The sequence below is a fragment of the Salmo trutta genome, chromosome 2, assembly GCF_901001165.1.
Source record: "Salmo trutta chromosome 2, fSalTru1.1, whole genome shotgun sequence".
In the NCBI taxonomy this organism is placed as follows: Eukaryota; Metazoa; Chordata; class Actinopteri; order Salmoniformes; family Salmonidae; genus Salmo; species Salmo trutta.
Genome location: NC_042958.1, coordinates 22,641,186 through 22,657,090, shown reverse-complemented (window position 1 = coordinate 22,657,090; position 15,905 = coordinate 22,641,186). Strand labels below are relative to the sequence as shown.

At 43.7% G+C, this 15,905-nt stretch overlaps 1 protein-coding gene across 3 annotated transcripts in view; it reads left to right on the top strand.

Annotated features, from left to right (window-relative positions):
- The first annotated feature begins 3,256 nt into the window (after positions 1-3,256).
- Positions 3,257-15,905, top strand: part of pde1ca (phosphodiesterase 1C, calmodulin-dependent a) — a 169,584-nt gene continuing 156,935 nt past the window's right edge. For all 3 annotated transcript variants that reach the window (XM_029698701.1, XM_029698726.1, XM_029698710.1), the window contains exons 1-3: positions 3,257-3,629; positions 9,345-9,395; positions 10,171-10,336. In XM_029698701.1, the coding sequence (XP_029554561.1) occupies positions 3,536-3,629; positions 9,345-9,395; positions 10,171-10,336 (311 nt within the window). In that variant the 5' untranslated portion in view covers positions 3,257-3,535. The remainder of the gene's footprint in view (positions 3,630-9,344; positions 9,396-10,170; positions 10,337-15,905) is intronic.

Genomic DNA, 15,905 nt, shown 5'->3' with positions numbered 1-15,905 from the left:
CTAAATGACTAAAATGTAAATGTCATGAGCTGAAATAAAAGATCCCAGAAATTATCCACTCACAAAAAGCTTATTTCTTTCAAATGTTGTGCACAAATTTATTTACATCCCTGTAAGTGAGCATTTCGAAATTGCCAAGATAATCCATCCTCCTGACAGGTGTGGCATATCAAGATTCTGATTAAACAGCATGATCATTACACAGGTGCACCTTGTGCTGGGGGACAATAAAAGGCCACTCTAAAATGTGAAGTTTTGTCACAACATAATGCCACAGATGTCTCAAGTTTTGAGGGAGCGTGCAATTGGCATGCTGACTTCAGGTATGTCCACCAGAACTGTTGCCAGAGAATTTAATTTTAATTTCTCTACCATAATCCGCCTCCAACATTGTTTTAGAGAATTTGGCAGTACGTCCAACTGGCCTCACAACAGCAGACCAAGTGTATGTGTGGGCGCGCGGTTAGCTGATGCTAACATTGTGAACAGAATGCCCCATGGTGGCGGTGAGATTATGGTATCGGCAGGCATAAACTACGGACAACAAACACAATTGCATTTTATCAATGGCAATGTGAATGCACAGAGATACCGTGACGAGTTCCTGAAGCCCATTGTCGTGCCATTCATCTGCCACCATCACCTCATGTTTCAGCATGATAATGCACGGCCCCATGTTGCAAGGATCTGTACACAATTCCTGGAAGTTGAAAATGTCCCAGTTCTTCCATGGCCTGCATACTCACCAGACATGTCACCCTTGAGCATGTTTGGGATGATCTGGATTGACGTGTACAACAGCATGTTTCAGTTTCCGCCAATATATAGCGACTTCGCGCAACCATTGAAGAGGAGTGGGACAACATTCCACAGGCCATAAGCAACAGCCTGATCAAATCTATGCGAAAAAGATGTGTCGTACTGCATGAGGCAAATGGTGGTCACACCAGATACTGACTGGTTTTCTGATCCACACCCCTACCTTTTCCCAGGAATCCATAGATTAGGGCCTAATGAATTGATTTCAATTGACTGATTTCCTTATATGATCTGTAACAGTAAAATCTTTGAAATTGTTGCATGTTGCATTTATGTGTTTGTTATTTACAATTCAAATCTGTTCTGGCCATAGAGTCTCTATTGTAGATGAAACTGCATGCGCCATTATCACATATACAATTAAACCCTCTTGCTTAACTGGTTTCACAGGTGCCACAAGGCAGGTTTTTAATGAGACTGGATATAGAAGGGTGATGCACTCTTGACGCTCCTGTACTTCACACCTTCACTCACTCTGTGGGGATGGTTACAAGAAATCCTTGGTTCTGAGGAAACTGCGCTGTCTGGACGTGTCCGTGTGGGATATTTTTTACGTAGACACATTCAATTCAATTAAACTGGATCACGTTATTAATATTCCCTAGTAGTTATTCAACAGACTGTGAAAACCACCCTATGGCCTGAGAACAACTCTCTCTTCTGAGATCATCTTGTCACGCCCTGACGATAGAGAGCCTTTTTATTCTCTATTTTGGTTAGGGCAGGGTGTGACTAGGGTGGGTTATCTAGGTTGTCTTTTCTATGTTGGCTTGGTATGGTTCCCAATCAGAGGCAGCCGTTTATCGTTGTCTCTATTTGGGGATCATATTTAGGCAGCCATTTCCCCACTGTGTTTTGTGGGATCTAGTTTATGTGTAGTTGCCTGTGAGCACGCCATAGCTTCACGTGTTCGTTTATTCTTTATTGTTTTTTGAGAGTTTCATTTAATAAACATGTGGAACCCAGATCACGCTGCGCTTTGGTCCGAGTATGCTTCCAGTTCTTACGACGATCGTGACACTCCTACCTCCCGCTATAGCACAGTACTATCTGTTGAGATGACCATGTCAATGGAAGTGAACTGAAGGGTTCTGCGGTTACTAAGGGACATATTGTATATTAGTTCCTCTTGTTCTGTGTTGGAAGAGAGACCTTGAAGTGAATGTCGGTGCTACGACTCCAACCGCTGAGAAGAACAGCATCTTTTGTGAGGCTGTAGTCTGTATTGATGCCTGTGAACAATGGTGTCCGATAACTCTTTTTCTGAATTAAAAAACACACAAACACACACCTTTTCAGAAATATTTGGTGAAACAGGAAATCAGAAATGGCACTAGACGAACAGTAGTGAGTAGTGGTGCAGACTGTGTTTACATTATGGATGTTGGGGGAAATAATACAAAGTCTTTAACTGAAACATGTAATTGTTGTACAGTCTGCAGTTTTCTGAGGCACTTCCATGTAAATACCTTTAACACATTCTTAAGGACTTCTTCAATGTAATCAGTATACTAGACAATGATAGCACAGCCCCAGTGTACAGGATATCTTCCCCAAGAGCCTAGTCAATCCTTGCACTTAATCAGGATACAGCCTAGCAGTTGATATATTAATGGGATGTAGTCCAGTTGACAGAACCTCGTCCATTACTATCAGTAAAGTAACTTCCAATGTAAAAGGAGCTATGCACCTGCAGACCTAGTTGACTAAGTGTCGAGAAATTGCATTAAAGAGTAATCGTGTATGTGTCGCTGCACAGCAACAGAGCAGTATGTGGGTGTGTGGTTGTGTGCATGTGTGTGCATTCAAGTCTCCCAGGTCAGCCATTACAGTGTTCTTAGCGATGAGGCAAAGTAAATATTTTGGTGGATCAGCAACAAGGGAATAATGCAACCAAACACAAACAGACACACAGACACTCATGCACACGCCCTTGCACAAATACACACAGACACACATGAACGCAGACATGTACACAGCAAGAAAAACATCAATATTAGCAAACCTACAACAGGGTGAAGAGAAACATGCACACATCTGATAGCAACTTCATGCAAGGATGTTGAGAAAGAAAAAGGGAGGGAGAGAGAGAGAGAAGGGGAGAGGTGACAGAGAGAGGGACTAATCAACTGCTGTAGGAGCAGAACAGTGTGGAGGGTCATAGAGATTACCACAGGGGAGGGAGGGAGGGGGGAGAGAGAGAGAGAGAGATTTATATCTTCTGTATTCTCCCACATGGGTTGCTCTGTGGCTGTGGTGAGTAGTTGTGCCAGAGATAGCTGGACAGAGAGAGGGAGAGCTGGAGTAAGAAAGAGAAACAGAGAAACACAGAGAGAGAGAGAGTTAGAGCAATAGGCTCCTGAAGAGCTCTTAGCTGGCCTGAAGTAAGGATGCACAGTGAGACTGGACGGCGCTAAGGCTCCGTCCCTAGTGTTGCCACATCTCAGTTAGCACTAGAGCTTTAGCCTTTATCCGCTAACTCTCTCTTACAACACCTACCTGGCTCCACCACCATCACTACCCAGGGGAGAGAGTCTCTGGTGATACCCCCACGCAGTGCACTTCTCCTGGGGGACGGGCTGAGGGGGGACCCCTTCTCCTCACAGAGCCTCCACGGAGGGAGAGGGACAACACAGGAGAGGGAGAACCACAGGCAGCAGAGAGAAGAGTTTTGATACAAGACAAGTGCAGTGACAGAGTGAGGAGTTGAGGAAAGATGACGGAGCCTAGCTCCAAGAGCTCCAAGAAGCAGGGATTTAAAAAGTGCCGGAGCGCCACTTTCAGCATCGATGGGTTCAGCTTCACCATCGGTGAGTGAGAGAGAGAGTGTGTGTGTAGGGGATAGTTGAGTGCAGCTGTGTGTCTTTGCAAACTGAACTGAACATATGGTGTTCTTTACCGCTGGCTGAGGCTGTCTTTGACATAGTTGAGCATAAGCTTCAGTCACTTAATATATGTATCTCTAGAGTTTTCTAAATAATGATTGCATATTCTTTGTTTGAAAGTTAAATTGCACTTTAACAGTGTGATTTTGTTGTTTGATATCACAATGTAAATGACCTACAGTGTGAACATTCAGAGAAATCATTTTCGTGTTTCCCCTGCATCATTAGCAAGTCTATTCATTGTCTGTACAGTCTTTCACTGTCTGTACACAGTCTATCAAGACAGAAACAGAGGGAGACACAGAGAGAAATATATCTAAATTCTTCTGAAGTGTCATTCTTTTTCAATAGATGGAGGAAAATCAAAAAAAGTAAAATAGCCTATCAATATTTATGCATCTTGGTGGCATCTTCATTTTCCATCTTCATTTGTCAAGTCCCTGTGTGTGTGTGTGTGTGTGTGTGTGTGTGTGTGTGTGTGTGTGTGTGTGTGTGTGTGTGTGTGTGTGTGTGTGTGTGTGTGTGTGTGATGCATGGAGAGGGGGTGATAATGAACAGGAATCAGTGAGGTGAACATTTGTCTCATCCAGTCAGCTAGTTCTCTGTTGAGCAGAGGAATATTGCAGTGTCGTCTGAACAAAGCAGATAACAGAAGGAGGCTGTAACACGTCTCCTTTTTTCAGACAGAATGTCTCACATCTGTACAATTACTTTCCGAGATCCCATTTATTTCATCCCCAAAGCTTGTTCTCTTTTATGGGGCAATTCCACGTTAACAGAGTGATGCTGAGACGCTTCAATTTAGAATGTATGCCAAACATAAACCAATGATTATGAAGTTATACAAACCATACATCTCTATGCACAATGACTAATTATAACAATTTCCACAGAAAATCTTACACAAACACATTTACTTGAAGAACAGTGCAGATGCAAATGTTGGTAACACGGTGACTGCACAAACAGCACAAACCGTCATATACAGTAAACTTGTTTTTGTACGATTTTCAGTGGAAGTTGATAGAAGTAGTCATTGTGCATATTGTTTTATGGTTTGTTTAACTTTGCAATAATTTTATTTTGTTTGACATACATTTTAAAGTGAAATGTGAGTTTCATCATTCTCTTCTCGTGGAATTGCCTATAGCTGTTTCAAATGTCGAGAACTGAGACTGATGAGAGAAGAAAGTGTTTTATTTTACTGTGTCGAGCCAGAGGATAGGGAAGTAGTTAGCTGTTGAAGACGGAAGAATTATTTGCATTTAAAGTAAGGATTCAAAACTACAGTTTGAGGGGTGGAGGAGAGGAGTGACATGAGCATTGTGTGTGTGTATGTGTGTGTATGTGTGAAACAGGGCAGTAATTGCAACCTTTCAAAGGTCAAGTGGTACATCTTATGTAACCTCCCTCCTCTACTCTCCATGTTCCGTCATTCCTCTCCTCTCCTCTGTTCTGTTGTTCCCTCAGTGGTCAGAGATGAGAGACAATTAAAGGATAGAGGAGGGAAAGTAGAAGGGACGAAAAGGGCTAGGGTACTATTTACAGTAGATATGACAGGGGTCCTTCTGAAATATATGACTCTCCAATTGATGGGAAGAGTCTACTAGCGTAATGGGAAAGGAAGTCCCATAATCATCACGCCAAACATGCGTGTGAAGTATGACAACCAATGTCAAAGGAGTTGGCTAAAGCACGTACATATCTGTGACGGCGGTAGCTACAGCACTATGCAACCAGCTAACCGAACCGTCTACACCTGGCTGTCATCTGCTGTTAATGTACAGTAAACAGTTGCAGCTTAATAGTTCCCCATCGTATAGACTATATAGTTGATGATGAAGACCCATGTAAGTAAACAGACGTGATCGAGTTCAGAGTTCCAGCTGCTTCTATGTGGTCTGTAAATGAAAGGTACATAAACACCCTCACGCTTTGACTTGCTGATAAGGGTCTCCCTCTCCCTACCTCACACTTACATTACCTGCCCACGTCGCACACACACACACACATTACCTGCCCACGCTTGCCGTGTGTGATGATGACTGATTACTGTTACTATGGGAACGGGGGACGAGGGACGGGGGAGGATATGACATTGCTGTGTGTGTGTGTGTGTGTGCGTGCATGTGTGTATTTGTGTGTGTACATGTGTGTGTGTGCACGTGTGTGAGCATGTGTTTCAACTTTCATAGTTTGTTTGTCACTCACACAGGATACAACAGGTGTAAAACAGTACATTGAAATTCTTATCTTGAAAGCTCTTTCCAACAATGAAGTGATATCAACAATAATGTTGATGATAATAGGACATAGAATAAAAAAACACACTAGAAACATGATGTGAGAGAATGGAAGGATAGAGGACTGAAAGTGTGTGTGTGCACAAGTGCGTGTATGTGTGGGTTTGTGTGTGTGTTTGTGGTAAATTAGCCTGTCCCCTCCTCTATCAGTGGAAGGGTAGTCTGTGGAGACCTCATTAACACACACACCTGTTTGGTAATCTCTGGGACTCTGGTTTGTCGGGGCATGGAGCAGAGGGGGTTATGGGATATCACCTTTGGTTACCTGGGGCACCGCTTTGGAGACATGCAGAGAGAGGTAAGAGGGAGAGAGAGAGGTGGGAGAGAGATGAGTAAGTGGGAGAGACGGAGGAGGGATAGAGAGAGAGGTAAAAGAGAGACAGGTAGGAGGGAGAAAGACAGGTAGGAGGGGGAGAGAGGGGTAGGAGGGAGAGAGAGAGGTAAGAGTGAAAGAAGGAAGGAGAGCGAGTTAAGAGGGAAAGGAAGAGGGAGAGAGAGGGAGGTAAGATGGAAATAATAAGGGGTGAGGAAGGAGAGGGTCTGACGTGTATGTAGTCAATGTATTGTCTGGGCGACAGTGATGGAGGAGGCCACTTCATTAGTGGTAATGACTCCCCCTGCTCTGCTCTGCCGGGGACTACTCTTCTATCGTCGTGGCGACTGAGACGACACAAATTACGTAAACAAACACACACTGTCTCTCTACCTCGCTCTCTCTTTATCTCTCCCTCTCCTACCTCTCTCCTCCCTCCCTCCTTCCTCGCTCCTTCCAGCAGATTATCTCTCTCTCTCTATCGCTCAATCGATCACTCCTCCCTCCTCTTCCCTCCCTCTCTCTCCCCTTCTATTCTTCCTCTCTCTTCCCCTCCCTCCTTCTCGCTCTCTAGTCATCCTCTCTCACCCTCCCTACTAAGGGGAGCCTCTCCTGGAGACCCTCTAATTTCTCCTAATTACCTGCTGGCCCCTGTGGATCTCCTCTTACCCAGCTCCTCCTGAGACCCGCTCACTGGTTTGTTCACTCGACCCCTTCAATCCACCCCTCTACCAATCTGTCACTCTCAATGTCTGTTTCAGATTAGTTTCTTTTTATTGCACCTCTTTCCTTGTTCTCTCTCTTTGTTCTATCTCTTTTCTCTGTCATTTCCATTATCACCTGCACTCTCTCTTACTTTCCTTTCTGTTCTTCATGTCCCTCTCTCTCTCTCTCTCTCTCTCTCTCTCTCTCCCTTCTTTCTGACCTGTAGATGTCTTTGAGGTGGTGGTCATCAGTGGGGTAGGTAGAGCAAAATGCCATGGTAACCCAGAGTAGCCCATTATAGGTGTAATCCCATGTAATGACCTAACCACAGCACAGTCCAGCACTGCAATGATTCTCTATATCAGCGGTCTTATTCCCGTCCTCCTCATCTCTTACTGTCTGTTTCATTGCCAATAAATAGGCTGCACTATCTGAATGAGGACAATATGATTTGGGTAAAATTGAAAAGCTCTTGAAGGACAGTTGTTTTATTTAATTATACCTTTATTTGACCAGGCAGGTCAATTAAGTACACATTCTTCTTTACAATAACGGCCGGGCATGCTGATTTGGTCCTACAAATTCCTAACTGACCAGTGAATCCTTGTAATTAATTGTTCTTGATGATATCGATATCGGTCAGCCAAATATATCATTACATAAAACATATTTTTATATAAACAAAAGTATTCATTGCTATTGCTTATGCTGCTGCCAACACGTTGTGAATCTAAATTCCTTATGGCATAGTCTTTCTAATTCATCAGTTAGTCCATTAGTCTCAACGGAATAACATCTATTTAGACTTTCAAATGAAGACCTTTCAAGACCATCAAATACATAGTTGTGCATTAAAGTAATGTACTAATGTAATAAAAATTCAGTTTACAGTATTTCCCACACTGTGTAAACACCACTTATGACTAGAAGGTCTGTGACCTCAGCAGGAGAATCTGCTTACCATCTCTGTCATGTTGGTTGACATTCTGTGCTTGTTTCTCACTACCATAAAGGGACAAATATGTGTCGGTTGGAAAAGGAGCTCGCTCACTAAAGAACTAAACTGTTGAAGGCGTTTAGCTAGCTACATGTCTCCTGGCAACTGGGGTAGAACTGCAGTGTGTGTGTGTGTGTGTGTGTGTGTGTGTGGATAGGTCTCCAGTGCATCAATGAGCCTTTGGTATGTGGCATGGCACGTGTTGATTTGACCTTGCAGAATATAATTGCTACTGATTGTGCTAAAGTAAGGTGACTACTCTGTGGAATCACATAGCTAGTGGTAGAATAGTAGTAGAAGGTAAATGGAAAAATATCATCTATACTGAACAAAAATATAAAAGCAGCATGCAACAATTTCAAAAGATTTAACTGAGTGACAGGAAATCAGTCAATTTAAATAAATTCATTAGGCTCTAATTTATGGATTTCACATGACTGAGAATACAGATATGCATCTGTTGGTCACAGATACCTTAAAAAAAAGGTAGGGGCGTGGATGAGAAAACCAGTCATTATCTGGTGTGACCACCATTTGCATTATGCAGCGGGACACATCTCCTTCGCATAGAGTTCATCAGGCTGTTTATTTTGTCCTATGGAATGTTGTCCCACACCATACATGTGGTCTGTGGTTGTGAGGCCGGTTGGACGTACTGCCAAATTCTCTAAAACGATGTTGGCTTATGGTAGAGAAATTAACATAAAATTCTCTGGCAACAGCTCTGGTGCACATTCCTGTAGTCAGCAAGCCAATTGCACGCTCCTACAAAACTTTACACATTTGTGGCATTGTGTTGTGTGACAAAGCTGCACATTTTAGAGTGGCCTTTTATTGTCCCCAGCACAAGGTGCACCTGTGTAATGATCATGCTGTTTAATCAGCTTCTTGATATGCCACACCTGTCAGGTGGATGGATTATCTTGACAAAGGAGAAATGCTCACTAACAGGGATGTAAACACATTTGTGCCCAACATTTCAGAGAAATAAGATTTTTGTGCATATGGAAAATTTGGGGTATCTTTTATCTTCTAACTCGTTGATGGATTAGTTCATTCATTATTTCATATGTATTCATTTAATAATTTATTCATTAATTCACACATTGTTTTCCGCTTGTCCTGAACTTTAACAGGAAATTGGTCAGTCAGTCATGCCCATGAAAAACATGTTTGTAAACAAATAAAATAAGATGAATAGAATGCATTAATTTCTACACTCATTAAAACCGCCTTCTCCGACCTCTCCACTGCTCAGATCCTCTCCTCCCACTCTTCTTCCCTCTTTTGTTAATTCATTATCTCGGTCTCTGTTTTCACAGTTGCCAACAAGGCTGGGGAGAGTAACCCTCCACCACTGAATCGCTTTGCACGTGAGTCACCACAGTCCAACAAACACACACACACACACAAACACACACATACACACACACATACACACACACACACACACACACACAAACACTATGAGAACACATGTTCTCATAGGTGGAACCAGCTACTTCAAAACTTTTTAAACACATCTGGCATATGACAAATATCCTTTTCTTCATAGTCAATAGCTGTTTAATTGAATAGCTGTTTGTTGCAATGCTCATCAACAACTTTGACACCTTTGCCTTTTGATAAATCCATACATAGGCTAGATGGCAGCATCACACCACAACGCTCATCAACAACTTTGACACCGTTGTCTAGTGATAATTCAATACATAGGCTAGATGGCAGCATCACACCATGTGTTTATACACCACAGACACGTGACAGAGTGTTATGGGCTCCTCCTGTTCCAAGTGGAATCTGAGTGCATTCTAGAGACCTATCAACAGAGGGCGACAGACACCCACAGCCGCAGCAGTGTTTCGTCATGGAGTTGTTATGAACCCTCACCGCCTCCCTGCTTAGCCTGACTGACTGACTGATGTGTTACATCTATAGTCTAGCACAATAAAACACACTGAGCTGCGTCTCACCGCCTGTAACATTATGGCCTTTACTCATTGCATAACATTTCTCAGATCCAAGTATTCTTCTCCATTTGTAATGCCCAGAGTTTTTCCTGGTTAGGTCAAAATGTGGTCAGGGTAAAACTCCATGCCCTACCCATTATATGAACCCTGAACTCTGTCCCTTGACCTTCCTGTCCAGGCTCCAAGTCCCAGAATGCCTTGTGGAATGCCATCACTGCAGGGATCGGGATCAAGGATAAGGATAAGAGAGGGATTCTTATCGATCCCCGCAGTCCAGAGGAGATTCTGGCTGACGACCTGCCAGTCGTGGACGGGCCAGACGCCATGGAGAAGACTGCCATCAGGTCTGGAGTTGTGTGGCCTCGTGCGCACACACACACACACAAACACACACACACACACACACACACACACACACACACACACACACACACACACACACTTTGTCCTAGTGTGTGCTCTCTTCGAACAGAGGTTCTCAAAATGGGGTCGTGGAGGCACTGTAATTTAAGCTTTTAAAATGTTTTACCTCTGCCTCATGGCAAAATGTGTATAATTGCAGGATATGAGCTTTAAAGCTGCAACAACAAAACATCTCTCTGCCACATGACAAAATATGTAGAATTGCAGAAAATTATAGTGAACCAAAATATAAAACACAACATGTAACAATTTCAAAGGTTTTACTGAGTTACAGTTCATTTCAGGAAATCAGTCAATTTAAATGAATTCATTACACCTTAATCTATGGATTTCACATGACTGGAAAAGCAGATATGCATCTGTTGGTCACAGATACCTTTAAAAAAAGGTAGGGGCGTGGTTCAGGAAACCAGTCAGTATCTGGTGTGACCACCATTTGCCTCATGCAGCACAACACATCTCCTTCGCATAGAGTTGATCAGGCTGTTGATTGTTGCCTGTGGAATGTTGTCCCACTCCTCTTCAATAGCTTTGCGAAGTTGCTGGATATTGGCGGGAACTGGAACACGCTGTCGTACACGTCGATCTAGAGCATCCCAAACATGCTCAATGTGTGACAAGTCTGGCGAGTATGCAGGCCATGGAAGAACTGGGACATTTTCAGCTTCCAGGAATTGTGCACAGATCCTTGCGACATTGGGCCGTGCATTATCATGCTGAAACATGAGGTGATTGTGGCGGATGAATGGCATGACAATGGGCCTCAGGATCTCGTCACGGTATCTCTGTGCATTCACACTGCCATAGATAAAATGCAATTGTGTTCTTTGTCCGTAGCTTATGCCTGCCCATACTATAATCCCACCGCCACAATGGGGCACTCATTTCATAACGTTGACTTCAGCAATCCACTCGCCCACACGACGACATACACACTGTCTGCCATCTGCCAGGTACAGTTGAAACTGGGATTCATCCGTGAAGAGCACACTTCTCCAGTGTGCCAGTGGCCATCGAACGTGAGCATTTGCCCACAAATATCAGTTACGATGCTGAATTGCTGTCAGGTCAAGACCCTGGTGAGGACGATGAGCATGCAGATGAGCTTCCCTGAGACGGTTTCTGGCAGTTTGTGCAGAAATTCTTAGGTTGTGCAAACCCACAGTTTCATCAGCTATCCAGGTTGGTGTGTCAGACAATCCCGCAGGTGAAGAAGCCGGATGTGGAGGTCCTGTGCTGGCGTGGTAACACATGGTCAGCGGTTATGAGGCCGGTCGGACATACTGCCAAATTCTCTGAAACAACTTTGGAGGCGGCTTATGGTAGAGAAATTAACATTCAATTCTCTGGCAATATCTCTGGTGGACATTCCTGCAGTCATCAGGCCAATTAGGCTACCACTAGGCTACTACCTGGGGCGGCAGGTAGCCTAGTGGTTAGCGTGTTGGGCCAGTAACCAAAAGGTTGCAAGATCAAATCCCTGAGCTGAGGTAAAAATCTGTTGTTCTGCCCCTGAATAAGGCAGTTAACCCACTGTTCTTAGGCCGTCATTGTAAATAATAATTTGTTCTTAACTTACTTGCCTGGTTAAATACTTTTTTTTTTATTACACGCTCCCTCAAAACCTCAGACACCTGTGCCATTGTGTTGTGTGACAAAACTGCATATTTTAGAGTGGCCTTTTATTGTTCCCAACACAAGGTGCACCTGTGTAATGATCATGCTGTTTAATCCGCTTCTTGATATGCAACACCTGTCAAGATGATGGATTATCTTGGCAAAGGAGAAATGCTCACTAACAGGGATGTAAACAAATTTTCTCTCTGATGCCAAGAGGTGGGCCTTCCCAGGGCCCGAGACTTGTTTTGTCCAGCCATGCACTGTTGAAGTCATTGCAAAACTCTTTGTGTGCTACTTTTTTCTCACTCATGTTATGAGTTATGATGAATTTTCTATCACAAAACCGGTCACCGGGCCCCCCAAAAATGTAGAACCCCTGTCTTAGAATCCAACCACCATCCTAAACTCAGCAAAAAAAGAAACGTCCTCTCACTGTCAACTGTGTTTATTTTCAGCAAACTTAACATGTGTAAATATTTGTGTGAACATAACAAGACTCAACAACTGAGACATAAACTGAACAAGTTTCACAGACATGTGACTAACAGAAATGGAATAATGTGTCCTTGAACAAAGGGGGGGTCAAAATCAAAAGTAAGAGTCAGTATCTGGTGTGGCCACCAGCTGCATTAAGTACTGCAGTGCATCTCCTCCTCATGGACTGCACCAGTTGTTGCTGTGAGATGTTACCCCACTCTTCTACCAAGGCACCTGCAAGTTCCCGGACATTTCTGGGGGGAATGGCCCTAGCCCTCACCCTCCGATCCAACAGGTCCCAGATGTGCTCAATGGGATTGAGATTCGGGCTCTTCGCTGGCCATGGCAGAACACTGACATTCCTGTCTTGCAGGAAATCACGCACAGAACAGCAGTATGGCTGGTGGCATTGTCATGCTGGAGGGTCATGTCAGGATGAGCCTGCAGGAAGGGTACCACATGAGGGAGGAGGATGTCTTCCCTGTAACGCACAGCGTTGACATTGCCTGCAATGACAACAAGCTCAGTCCGATGATGCTGTGACACACCGCCCCAGACCATGACGGACCCTCCACCTCCAAATAGATCCCGCTACAGAGTACACGCCTCAGTGTAACGCTCATTCCTTTAACGATAAATGTGAATTCAACCATCACCCCTGGTGAGACAAAACCGCGACTCATCAGTGAAGAGCACCACCGTCGCTGGACCAGTCCTGTCTGGTCCAGCGACGGTGGGTTTGTGCCCATAGGCAACGTTGTTGCCGGTGATGTCTGGTGAGGACTTGCCTTACAACAGGCCTACAAGCCCTCAGTCCAGCATCTTTCAGCCTATTGCGGGCAGTCTGAGCACTGATGGAGGGATTGTGTGTTCCTGGTGTAACTCGGCAGCTGTTGTTGCCATCCTGTACCTGTCCCGCAGGTGTGATGTTCGGCTGTACCGATCCAGTGCAGGTGTTGTTACACGTGGTCTGCCACTGCTAAGACGATCAGCTGTCCGTCCTGTCTCCCTGTAGCGCTGGCTTAGGCGTCTCACAGTACGGACATTGCAATTTATTGCCCTGGCCACATCTGCAGTCCTCATGCCTCCTTGCAGCATGCCTAAGGCACGTTCACGCAGATGAGCAGGGACCCTGGGCATCTTTCTTTTGGTGTTTTTCAGTCAGTAGAAAGGCCTCTTTAGTGTCCTAAGTTTTCATAACTGTGACCTTAACTTCCTACCGTCTGTCAGCTGTTAGTGTCTTAATGACCGTTCCACAGGTGCATGTTCATTAATTGTTTATGGTTCATTGAACAAGCATGGGAAACAGTGTTTAAACCGTTCACAATGAAGATCTGTGAAGTTATTTGGATTTTTTGCAAATTATCTTTGAAAGACAGGGTCCTGAAAAAGGGACGAGTTTGTATGCAAGTTTATGCTGTATTCTGTTTAGTGAAACAATTAATATACATTACTCAGTAACAGAGTGAGCTAAAGGTAAAGGTGTCTAACATGGGGCTTTAGCAGGTGTGTGTTTTCAGTAGATATACAGCCGGCTGATTGAGGATCATTGATCTGCCATATTGATGTTTTCCTAAACTTTGGTGTAATCTGTTGCTATGTGCCTCTGGTGATAGGGTTGGTGTACTGGTAGGGAAAAAAGTTCCCAGTGACTATTTACAGTAAAGTACATATTTCTTTCTGTAACATAATCTGATGGTGACAGTCATTGAAATAGGCCTAACCTTGTTCTAAATATGTTGCTAATCAGTACTATCCTTACAGAATATGGTTGTATGGTCCAGAAGGCGATAGTTATGATTATGGAATAACATGATAGAAGAGTGCTTTATTTCTACCCAGTGTAAGTCGTGTCACTTTAGGATAGCCAGGTAGATCTGTTCCGCCATAAAAAAGCCATCTAGCTGCACAACCTGTTCCTCACTCAGTGGAGCATGGCGTCTAAGGATCAAATGAAAACTGTGTGTGTGTGTTTGTGTGTGTGTGTGTGTGTGTGTGTGTGTGTATGAGAGAGAGTGTGTAGCCAATATGATAATTGGGAGTTTAAAGGTCCTAGTGTCACTATGACAGCAGTGTCAGGTACACTCTATTCCTGCCACAGAGGATAGGCTAACTTCAAAAATGTTGTCGTGGCCTTTCACATAAAAAATAGGTTTTTACTAGCAACTGGTTGATTGGAAGATCTTGTTTGACACGTGGCAGGAGCGTGTGTGTGTCCATGCACGTGTGCTTGAGACTTTGTTAAGGTTGATATTTGCATTGAAATGTATACATGTCATTTTATTTGTTTAATTTATTTATTTCACCTTTATTTAACCAGGTAGGCTAGTTGATAACAAGTTCTCAATTACAATTGCGCTCTGGCCAAGATAAAGCAAAGCAGTGCAACTAAAACAACACAGTTACGCATGGGATAAACAAACGTTCAGTCAATAACACAGTAGAAAAATGTACATACATTGTGTGCAAATGTAGTAAGATTAGGGGGGTAAGGCAATAAATAGGCCATAGTGGCAAAATAATTACAATTTAGCATTAACACTGGAGTGAAAGATGTGCAGATGATGTGCAAGTTGAGATACTGGGGTGCAAAGAGCAAAAATAACAATATTGGGATGAGTGTCAGGTTCGTTGGAATGATCGGACCAAGGCGCAGCGTGAGTAGCGTTCCACATCTTTTATTAAAAAAGTGAAACTTAGCAAAATACAAAACAAACAAAGAATGAATAAACGAACCGTGACTACAGAGATGCTACGTGCACTAACTCAAAACAATATCCCATAAACACAGGTGGGAAAAACAGCTATTTAAATATGATCCCCAATTAGAGACAAAGATTACCAGATGCCTCTAATTGGGAATCATACAAATCACCAACATAGAAAATCAAACCTAGAACACCACATAGAAATAAATAAACTAGATCAACCCCCCAGTCACGCCCTGACCTACTCTACCATAGAAAATAAGAGCTCTCTATGGTCAGGACGTGACAATGAGGTGGTTGGGTGGGCTATTTACAGGTGGGCTGTGTACAGGTGCAGTGATTGGTAAGCTGCTCTGACAGCTGATGCTTAAAGGTATTGAGGGAGATATATAAGTCTCCAGCTTCAGTGATTTTTGCAATTTGTTCCAGTCATTGGCAGCAGAGAACTGGAAGGAAAGGCAGCCAAAGGAGGAGTTGGCTTTAGAGATGACCAGTGAGATATACCTGCTGCCAATGACTGGTGGGGTGGGTGTTGCTATGGTGACCAGTGAGCTGAGATAAGGCGGGGCTTTACCTAGAAAAGTCTTATAGATGACCTGGAGCCAGTGGGTTTGGCGACGAATATGAAGCGAGGGCCAGCCAACGAGAGCATACAGGTCGCAGTGGTAGGTAGTATATGGGGCTT